We start from the raw sequence: 11,927 nt of genomic DNA, 5'->3' as shown, positions 1-11,927 counted from the left end.
TTAACATAAGCTCCTTAAACTACGCATTTTGTGAAAGTCATATCACAATGTTGTAGCACTTTCTTAAGAATCGTTCTCTAAGTTCTCAGTCTGTGCAGTTATTTGACAATTGCAAAAATATTTCACAGGCAATCATGAGAGTATTGCTATCATGTAGACGTCCATCCATCGACGCCCGCATTCAGCTTGTCCTCATACGGTCATGGGGGGAACTGTTGTTGATCTCTAGTTGTTACTGAGTGGGTACATCTTGGAAAGATCTCCTGTCCATCTCAGGGCATCATATAGAAATACAACACCATAAACCATGCATGTGCCTCACTCATTCCATCGGGGTCATTTCCAGAGATCAATTAATCCAGATGTCATTGCGTTGATTGGGAGAAAGAAGGAGTACCTGCAGAGAACCATGTAAACACGTTATAGAAAGAAGTCAGGTCAGACCATCATGTTACGAGGCAACTGTGCTATCAAATACTGACAGCTCCTTACAATGCAAATAAGTATTTTTTTATTTTATTTTACTCAAGTCTTAAAACAGACATTTTAAAATAAACTAATAAAAGAGAGAAAGAGACCTCTTTTTCAAGTACTATATGATGAGAGCAAAACTTCTGTCACATAACTGACCAATAAATGACCCAGTGCGTCCAAATCCTGTGTACAGTTGAAACCAGACGTTTATATAAAGGAACATGTAACCTTTCTATTCTCACTCTTTGACATTAAATCAAACAAAACGTTTCATGTTTTAGGTCAGTTAATATTATCAAAAGTATTTATTTTTACACAACGCCAGCCAGGATTTGTAACATTTTTGAAAGAGTTGTTTCAGAGATATTTTTGCTAACTTTCTTCAAATTTAGAAGTTGGCATACATAGACTAGAAGAATAAAGTAGAAATAACCTTTACTATTCCTCAGTGAGGCAATTCATTAGAGGTACATTTTGCTGTAATTTTGGCCAATTTATCCTGAATAAGCTGATGTAATTTTGCCACATTTCTGGGTTACCTTGCTCATACACATCCATCCATCCATCCATCCATCCATCCATCCATCCATCCATCCATCCATCCATCCATCCATCCATCCATCCATCCATCCATCCATCCATCCATCCATCCATCCATCCATCCATCCATCCATCCATCCATCCATCCATCCATCCATCCATCCATCCATCCATCCAGTTCTCAGTCCGTGCACCTTATTTTGTGAGGTGCATTAGTCCTGCCTTCCACTCTTCCCTGTTCTTAAACTGTTGTTACATAATAGGATACTTTTTTTCAGGTTAAATAAAATGTTACTTTGTAAAATATTTAATTCTGAAAAAAGGTAAAATGAGGACAATTTAATTATGAAAACACCTTATCATTAATTTAATAATGCCAAAGGGCCTTAAGTGCATATTTAAAATTGTTCTTTTTTTTCCTACAGTTTTCTGTTTCAGTCTCAAGTCTTCTTTTTCTCCTTGCATATGAAGAAAGACCCTTTATTCAGTGAGGCATGAAGCGTAATAAAGTTGATCAAATTTAAATTCAAATTTCTTACATAATTAGAACTCCCATGATGCTTTTCTGTCATAAATTAGAGTTGCTTAGGGTCACAAACAAGTGGAGACTTAAAATGCTGTTTATTTTATGCATTACTTTTTTTTTAAGGGGGATTTATCTCTTCAGAAGTTGCACAAAATTTTTAACCTAATGTAAAATTTAGATTTGATCTTTAAATGGGAAATTTGAGAACTCATGTTATGGTTGTTCAGGCTGCCTGTATGTTACAATTTGTCCTCCAGAGAGGAAAGTCCCTGTGGCCCAATGCTTTCCTGGTGTATACATGTTTAGCATTGGAGTCAGGGGGCTAAGAAGATTATCACAATGAGATGAAAAGACTGGAGGAGCTTTTGTAGACTCTGCTTTCTAGGCGGGTTAGAGGTGCACAATGAAAGTTTAGGCAGCCCTCTCAAGCTCTTAAACTGCATGATCTTAAAAGCTTTGTTTTGCTAAGCTTCCAATGAAAACGCTGTAAAAAAATAAATAAATAAAGCAACTAAAAACAATATTTGAAACGACAAAACAGGAGTTTGCTTACTCAGTGTAGCAGTATTACATACAAAAATGTGTATTTTCATCGAAATCAGTTGAAGGAAATCTACCTTCCTCTACAATAAAGAGGGATGTGTGCATGTGTGTGCATGTGCGTGTATGTGTGCGTGTGCGTGTGTGCGTGTGTGTGTGTGGACTGGAGCATTGAAATGACATGAAGAGTTATTTGGGCTGTAATGAAGCTGCTTAATGAAATCAGTGCCCTTGAAAGTTCTTCATCAATTCTAGCTCCCTTGCTCACTTGCTTGCATTCCAACATTCTGGGCTGTCAGCTAATCCTTGCGCGCGACACAATATTAATTAAACACAGCGTTTCCTGAAAGTACTTAAGTGAAGTGCTATCATTGATAATGAGCAGGTTTAAAGGAGTCACATCCCTCCAAAATTACTTTTTAAACCGGCCTTATTAAGCAGAAAATGAGGCCCAAATCAGCCTACAAGCTCCTCATTAAAAGCCACTGATCCTTGGCCACGCGCGTGTTCCAGTGGTTTTAATTAGGCTAGTGCAAGATCGTCTGCGACAGGAAGTGCCATTAATCTTGTCTTTTCATCCAGACGTGGTGGGGGATATAGCATGTTGCAGCCTGGCGCCCCAGCCTGGGCCCAGCGGAGCCTCAAACAGTCCAACAAGCTGTGGACTCGGAATCCGACTGCCATTCTTGTTCTGCGTGTTAAGTACGTGTATGTTTATTTTGTTCTTCACTTGTGTGGAATCAAACTGACGTAATGAAAAGATCCAAAATGCATTTGCATTTATTCAATTTCTTTGCTATCAAAAATGACATTGAAAATTTGGGAGCGTCAGTAGCTGAGCACACATACTCACACACAAAAACAGGACAAATGTGTCTTCATTTTCTCTGTGTTTATGAGTTGCTCTTGCTGTTGAGAAGAGTCCCAGCCCTGCCTGTCACACTGTCTCCACATGGAGGATTATGGATGGCCAATTACATCGCTTTTGTCATTAATTAATGAGGATAACGAGCTCCCCCTGCTCCCTACAAAATCACGGTGCTCCTCAGCTGGTACTGAGCAGAGAAAGGGGTGCTTGGTTCTGCATTTGTGTGGGTGTGTGTGTGTGTTTATATCACTAGTTTTGTGGGGACATAATGGCTTTTTTGGGGCATATTGGGTTTTGAACTTTTGGTTTTAGAAATTGGTGCACATCAAGGTTAATTGTGTAGAGGATTTGTCTCTCACTCTCACTACAAACTCAATGTATTTTGGGGAGATTTATGTAATAGATCAACAAAAACTAGCACCTAGCCATGTGAGTTACAACTTTGTGCAAACACCTTTTGCTGCAGATGCATCTGCAACTTGTTTACAGTGTATGTCTCTGGCAGCTTTGCTCACATAAAGACTGAAATGTTTGCTCATTTTTTTTTTTCAAACTAGCTCAATCTCAGTCTGAGGGTGTCTGTGATCATCATCTTTCAAGTCTCACTGCATCTTTTGAATTGGATTTAGATCTGAACTTTAACCGGACTATTATAGCTCATGGATATGCTATATTTAGCGGGCGTTGATGGCTACTTTCCCAAAAAATGACATAATGATGATTATTAAAGGAAAAATCATTAGCTCAACAACATTTGTCCAAGCAAATATTTAACTTTGCCTTCTGTGAAAACTGTACAAATTTCAAGCGAACAATAAAATGTCAAAAACTGTACTGATGTCTGAAACTCTAAATTTACTTTTTATAAATTATCAAACCAGTTTTGGATTCATGAGCAGAATTCATGAATTATGCATGTTTGATATCCAGTTTTTCAGCAGTCCCTGACAGGTTTTCTTTAGGAATTGACGCATATTTTGTTATGTATACTTTTGTTATATTTATTATATTTATTGTTATATATATATATGTGTATATATATATATATATATATATATATATATATATATATATATATATATATATATATATATATATACACCTTTTCATCAATTCTGATCAGTGTCATTTTACCTGTGAAAAAAACATTCTCAAAATGAGACGCTGTCACCATCATGACTCAGTATGGGTATGGTATGTTCGAGGTGCAGTGCTAGTTTTCCTCTGTACACAGCAGTTTGAATGTAAGCCAAAATATTCAATTATTTTTATTTATTCTGACCAGAGCTTATTTATTCAGATGTGTATATGTCCTCTATGTGGCTTGAGGCATTTTGTATGGTTTCCATTAAACCCTAGGCTGGTTGTTTTCTCTTTTCCATAAAGGCCAGGTTTGTGATGAACGTGACGAACGAATGTCTTATTCTGATTGATTCGCTCCCCTGAGCTGTTGAATTGTGCAGCTCCTCCAGAGTTACCATTATGTTTGCTGGCTCAGTCTGTCAGTCTGGGTGGACAGCCATGTCTTAGAACCCTTTGTGTTTTCACACGATGGACTGAACAGTCACTAACGCATTGTTTAGATTGTTCTACTGCATACGTTTGCTTCAGATTTCTGCAGCAACTGCTAGACAATAAATACTATCTGATAAAACCTCTGAGTTTTTCATAAAACAACAATATTTATACAGAGTTATTTGACACAAAGGTGAACTTTCTTTACTATTTAGCTGACTTTGAAGACAGTTGGTTGGACTGGATTTTAATTAAAGGAGCCAGTTTACAAATGCACATTACCTTTTTAAGATCTTTTATTTGTAACAAAGTTTTAAAACCATGTATCATTCTTCTTCAACTTGACAATTGTGTGCTACTTTTTTGTGTTGAAATTTTACATAGTATCACAATAAAATACATCAATGTTTCTGTTTGCAATGTGTCAAAATGTGGAAAGGTTCTAGGAGTAGGAATATTTCTGCCTTGCACTTTATGGGCCATTTAGCTTTTAGAAATTCTTGGTCGGAGTAGCTTTTCTGAAAATTACATCCTCTCTCCACATCAGATCTCTAAAATGAGGATCAGACAGCTCTCTTGTTTGTGTGTAAGTGGCATTTATAGAGAAAAGGACACACCGAGTGTAGCGTATATTGGAAAGGAGGTTACATCTTTAAGACGACTGTTGACCCCAGGGCTTGGCATGTTCGTTTGTCCAGTTACTTGAGGTGTGTTTGGGTATGTGTCTTTCAATGTTTGCTCACCACCAGTCCCATATCTTTGGGGTCATTACAGAGATTAGGCAGTGCTACTGTAACGGCTGCCTCCGTTTGTCAGCTCATATCCTCTGTCAAGATAAAACTAGCTAAAAGAGAAGGAGCGAACTTCATGAATGCAGTGGTTTCAGGGGCGAGGGAATACAGGAGGGATTAAAGAAAAAACACAGAGATGAGAAGAAAATTGACAAGCAGTGCAATAATATCAAGCACCGAATAGTTATGTTTAGCTGCTCCGTAAAGAAAACCCAAACAGAATATATTCAGGGATGAATATGACAAAATATTCAATAGTGGCTCAGACTGCTATCATCTGATGCTTCACTCTCTCCAACTAAGCCTCATTTGGCCCCTGTCACACTGCCGGTGTCCACCATGAGTGGAGTCAGGCATCTTGTGGCAACACGCAAAATACTTTGCAGCTCTGCAATGTTTCGTGGACTTTTTCCACCATATGAGCACAAATTGCGGGTACCAATATACAGAAAGTAGAAAAACACGCAGACACATGCGGGCAGACATCCCCTCTCCAACCCCCCCTTTGGACATCTGATTAACAAATGAAAGGGCCTGGTCCATACCAGTGCACTTGCAGCAACGTCACCCCGAATCACATGGCTCCTCAGAACCAACTGACTCAACCGCTCATCGCTTCCGACAGGGCGGGGCTGCGAGGGACGACAAAGTGTGATGCCATAGTGAAGCGCGAGAAGTTGGAGTGGATGGTTTTCTGGGGGGCTTGGGGTGGGGGCCATTCTTGTGGTGCTACCTCTGGCACTTTTCTCTTTAGCATACCCCCTTTTTTCATACATGTTTATGCACCATCTCCTTCCAACGTACACATGTGTAGGTTTGTTGTTCACCCAAACCTGATCAACAAATTTGCCTCCTTGCCCATAAATAATAATAAAAAAAAGTATATATATATATATATATATATATATATATATATATATATATATATATATATATATATATATATATATATATATATATATAGATGCAGCTTCCAATCTAAAACTTCAAAACTCCATGTGTAAAGAAATTATGATGCCCTACATAATAAACCCTGCACTTCTTTATTATAAGCGTAGCAAGAGCTGAAGTATGTTCTTTTTCCTTCAAGGCCCCTGTTGTAAGACAAGTCCGTGTGTGTGTGCGAGTTAAGAGTGCCGCAACGTGGCTCAGACACATTGAGCCTGCACACGAAGAGAGTTTAATTAGAGAAAACAGCGCTGTCAGATGCATTAGGCAGAGGTACACACTTTAGGGCATATGGTTTTATTACTATACTGTTGGGTTGGAGAAAAGCACACAAACATACCTCAAAGCTTCTAGCCATGCTAATGAAATCACTCCCTTTCTATCCCACTGAGAGCAAACACAAATGTTTACAGACATCACACAGTCTGTCCGCACTCCTGCACCACACTGGGCTGTCGTGAGAGTGGCAGAGCACTGTCAGTAGTGCAGGGTGTTTGTCTGAAGAAAAATTCAGTCGGCAAGAGACAAAAGGTGAGAACAGGCAGCAAGATGTCCCTCTCTAATAGTTTGTAATGTTTCTTTACAAGATTTAGTTTTACTTTCAGATTTATGTGTCAGGGGCTTGTGGATCTTTTGTTTTAATTGTGAGGTTTTTTTTTCTTTTGTAGGACCTTTTGTGGAAAAAAATAGAAACAATCCAGTATTAAGAGAATTATATCATCCAGTTTGTTAAGAAATGTTCAAAGGAGCACATTAAGATGCATACTGAATGACTTGTGTGCCCAGCGCACACGTTCCAACTTTTGTCACAATCCATAAATGTTTATATATTCCAGCTCTAACCTTGGTAGTGCTGTGCAAGATGAACTTAAAATTTTAGAATATATTGTGATATTTTTCAGCATTTATTATGACAATGACTAAAGTAACTATAAAATGCGTTTAAAAAAAATTATCACCTGCTTTTTGAGAATGCAAATATCCCAGACATTTGCTATCTGTGATATTTGCACAGACAGCAAATATCACAGACACTACAGATGTATTTCTGTAGTGCAACAGAAATATTGCACTACAAATAAAACTTATTCATTACCTCGACAATACAGTAGTACTGCTTGACATCACACAATAAATACATGTCATTTCATTTTCATATGTATTAATATGTTTTGGTGCTCTCAATGAAAAGTGGAAACCAGTTGTAATCCCAAAAATGCAGTTGATTTTTTGGGATTGCAAATATTTTTAATTAGTATTTGTCATTATGAGGATTTTTATAAAGGCGTTTTTTTAAATTGATAATGATGAACAATACACCCCTTCCTACAGTTGCTAAGATTTTTTTTTATGTATCACATTCATTCAAAATTATAACATAGCTAATGAAATTAAATTCTCTCAAGAAAATATTTTTATCTTACTGTAAGATATAAACCCAAATGAGTTTTAGGTTTGCAATACTTATTTAAACCACCTTTTAAATGTATTTTAATTCCATATTACATATACTCAAAATAAGCAACAACAATTATATTTTCTTTGCAAAAGCAATAACATAAATTGAGCTACAGATGAATTTCACAGTTCAAACACCAGAGAGACTATGTTGCATTCCTCTTCTGCTTTGAAAATCAAAAGCATGGTTTTATCTGAGTTAAAGTAAAATCTAAAATCAAAGCATACACTTACTATTACCTATTTTATAAAATTTTCCTTACTCAGCCAGGAGGGACAGTTTAGGCTTCGTCACCCACGGTAGCCTGCACAAAACTATACTACAAGCAAATTTGACCTTTAGTTTTCATCCACAAATATATCCCTCTTACCACCATCCACTTTGAAAATTACAGTGAAACTATGAAATGTAAATTTGAACAGCTCCACATCCCTATTGGGAGATGAGTGGCCATCCTTTCTTTTGAATTGAAAAGCAGCCCTCTCATTTGCGACAATTAGGCCATACAGAGAAGATTGTGCAACCCCCCCCCCCTCACCTCTGTCCTTCTCCCATGTAATATTGGCAGCGTTTGTCACATCTCATCCCCACTGTCCTGAATGTCTTGTGGGTCCCCAGAGGAGTCACATGTCATCAGAGAGTCTATTTAAGATGCTACGGATGCCCTGTTGTTGTGACATGTTTATAAATCGTAGGAGAGTAGCTAACTGCCCTTAAACAGGCTGACCTAATGTGAATGTCTTATCTAATAGAATCTGACTTGTAGACCAGAAAGGAAACAAATTCTGTTGAATTTAAATATCTACACGGTAAAATGGATCTGAGATTTTAAAAGTGCAATAAAATGTGAAAATTTAACATTTTATTTAAGTAGGTTACAAAACCACGTTTTGTAAGTTTAACACCAAAAATTGAATGGAGTTAGTTAATGTCAAATAACTTTTTAAAAATAATAACAATCAAACAACTAGCTTAATTCAAACTAAATAGAAAGATCATTTTGTTCATCTGTGGGTAGTGTTGCTAAACTAAAAGCAGAAATCAATTACATTTTGTTTAAGATGGTATGTAAAACGTTTCCCTGACAGCAACAGACAATATGTGTCATTTACTGGCAGTGACTGTGTAGATGATCAAATTCTCATCATGCTAGCTAGTTTGATATTAGCGTTGTTGCTAATATGTCTAAAAATGAATATAAACCCAAATTCTTGAAACTTTCTAAGCCACAAATCTGATGACAGTCAAGTTATATTTTACTCATACTACTACGTCAGTCTTATCGTTATCTGCTGGATGGTGAACGAGATGGCTAATGGTCGACTGAACAACATCTACAGTTCAATTCTCATGAACTTGTATGAGAGCAATAACTATCATTACGAATTAATTACTAATTTAACCGTTATCAAATAAGTTTAACGTTTAAGTAAAAGGGGGGAAACCTGCCTAATTAAAATTGTAATTTTTAAAGGGCTAATATTTAACACCTTCGAAAATCTGTTTTACAGTGTATGTTATTTGATTTCACATAGTCTACACAAACATTATATATATATATATATATATATATATATATATATATATATATATATATATATATATATATATATATATATATATATATATATATATATATATAAGATATCCGTGCGTGTGTGTGTGTGTGTGCGCATCTTTTCCACTTTTGACTTGAAGTAAATCTCTGTCACACGGGTGGTGTAAAACAATACGTGCCGCGCTGTATCTCTAACAATGACGATCAATGTCTCAAAGACTTCTCCAAATCCACGCAACCTGCAAAGAGAAAAAGTGTCCCTGCAACGTTCACTGAATTAACTCTCCCAAAGAGACAGGGTCGGAAATCGCGTTAATAGCTGTCCAGTGTGTAAGAGCCCGCCAAGCAAGTCTGCAATCACCCAAATACCCAGAGACAGGTCGTGGGTAGCCCGGGGCGGCGCTTGCGCCCTTCCCCTCAGCGCCAACGACCCCACTGCAAGCCTAACAGGCCCCACCAGTCCCACTGAGCTCGTTCAGACAGGCTCCTCATCCCGGATGATAGTTGCCAATTTCTATCTAAAGGAGTTTTCAAAGAACCGTGCATTTGCAAAACCCTATCCAAATTTGTAAATTTTAAATGATCAATGCGATATCTCAAATTTTCCTATTTGTCATATTGACATTTCCGAGCTTTATTTGCCATCTTTAAACCTGTGAAATGATGACGCAAACCGGCCCCGAGCATAGATATGTTTTAATTATAAAGACATACTATAAACAATATATGAAATCCATGTTGTAACACAACCAGAATGCTTCTTCGGTTTATAGGCTGCAGTTATATAACCATTATTATTATTGTTATTATTATTATTATTATAATAACCGGGCTTTGAAGATTATTCAAAGTTGTACAATACAATCATGTGAGATGTGCAATAAGTTGAAATAAAAACAAACACACTGTATCAGAAAATATAACATCAGATTGTTTTCATATAGTTAATTAGGATCAAATCTAAAAGTTGAAAATGGTCGCGTTTATTTTTTTCTTGTCATTACTGAATGTTGCATAGATTGCAAATGATAACAGAAACTTCGCAGAATTTAAGTTCATATTTTGGATATGGCCTGTAGTTGATGTGAGACATGCAAGCCACAGTGACAGGAAGGCCCGAACAATTTAATTTCTACAGAGCATTTTTGAAGTATGATTACTTAACCATATCTTACCATTACGCATTAGACTAAAACCGTTTTAATTTCCACAGAATTATGTGTTAAATTAACTAGAGTGGGACAGAGACTGACATGGGCGCAGCACAGGTAAAAGTTCAGGAAAAAGAGCGTAAATCAAATCAAGGCTTGTCGTTACAGTGTTTGAAGAGAGTCGACGGTGCCCCGGAGTAAGTGGTGCACTTTTCGGCACAGGTGGCGAGTGCGGAGCCCGAGAAGGGGTAGACGGCTGCCTGTCCAAAGGGCGCCAGGGCGGTGGGGATCGGTGAGGTTATGGTCTGTCCCTGGTTCAGATACGCCACCAGCCGCCTCATCTCCTCCAGAGCCTGAGCCTGCATGAGGATGTAGTTCTTGGCCAAGAGGAGAGTGGCTATTTTGGAGAGTTTTCTCACCGAGGGGCTGTGGGCGTACGGGATGACGGCGCGCAGGCCGTCCAGCGCGTCGTTCAGGTCGTGCATCCTCCTCCTCTCCCGGGCGTTGATACTGAGCCGCAGGGACCGTTGCTCTTTGGACTTTTTGGCCAGGGGCCCGCCGGACTTGTCGTCCCCAAACGAGGAGCCCCTCTTCCGGGACTCCAGCGAGTCAAAGCCGTCCTCGTCGTCGCTCGTGTGCTCCCCGCCGCTCTCGTTGGACTTCCCTGTCTGTCCGGAGAGGAAGTCGGCGGCCGGCGTGAGCGGGTACCTGCCAGGACTTCCAGCACCGTGGCCAGCGCCAAACCCGAAGGCTGACTGCCCGTAGCGCTGCGTCAGGTCGAGAAGCGCGTCGTTGCTGATGGACTTGAGCAGATTCTCATCGCTGACATTCATTTTCTTTCTCTCTCTCTCACTCTCTCTCTCTTCCAAAGCAGGTTCTGACCAGGAAAAAGTCTTCCTTGGACCGCTTTATCCAAACTTCTCTCTTGACGGCTGTGGCGCACTTTTGTCCAAGAGTTGCTGTGTTGTTCTCTTGAGTTTTCCCTCACTCCTTTCCCCTCTCAGCGCTGTGTCTCTTCAGGAAGGAGGCTGTGAGTGTGAAGCTGAGCCTGTACATGCGTTCACCTCCTCTGTGCTCTGCGCTCCCCCCTTGTTGCGCGCATAGCCCACGTTTAACAACACTTCCCTAACTGCGCTCCTCTCGCCTTTGTAGCTGCAGTGGTCTTTCTTGCCCTCCCTCGCCTCTAGCAGATTGTGACTGGCACTCCGTCCCGCTCACAAGTTAGTACGAGCAGGCGGCCCGCCGGGATTGTCTGTCCGTCCAATCAGGGGGGCGTTTTAATTAACTCGGAAGGAGCGTGGGTCTGCTCCCAGTTTCCACTTTTAAAACAGAAACTGCAACCTGACGCGGCTACCAGGTCCGTCTGGCTGCTGTGTTTTACAGCTGCGTCTTGGTAATTTAGAATATCATTTCCAAGTTCATTTTTTAAAATCAGTTTATAAACGGGAACACGTACAATGTATGGATCTCCAACACACATTGTTGATATGTTTCATGGTTTTTTTTTTTCTGTTAATATGGATGATTATGACTTGCAGCTAATGCAAATCCAAGACT

At 39.1% G+C, this 11,927-nt stretch overlaps 1 protein-coding gene across 1 annotated transcript; it reads right to left on the bottom strand.

The window, feature by feature from the left end:
* Window positions 1-9,897: 9,897 nt before the first annotated feature.
* bhlhe23 (basic helix-loop-helix family, member e23) lies at window positions 9,898-11,606 on the bottom strand. The gene has a single exon (XM_008413932.3). It carries the CDS (start codon window positions 11,201-11,203, stop codon window positions 10,520-10,522), a length of 684 nt encoding a protein of 227 aa, XP_008412154.1. The 5' UTR covers window positions 11,204-11,606; the 3' UTR covers window positions 9,898-10,519.
* Between the last annotated feature and the right edge of the window lie 321 nt (window positions 11,607-11,927).

Source organism: Poecilia reticulata, chromosome 7 (genome assembly GCF_904066995.2).
Source record: "Poecilia reticulata chromosome 7, P_reticulata-male-v2, whole genome shotgun sequence".
In the NCBI taxonomy this organism is placed as follows: domain Eukaryota; kingdom Metazoa; phylum Chordata; class Actinopteri; order Cyprinodontiformes; family Poeciliidae; genus Poecilia; species Poecilia reticulata.
Note: the sequence above shows the minus strand (reverse complement) of the source record. Positions and strands in the feature narration are given on the sequence as shown.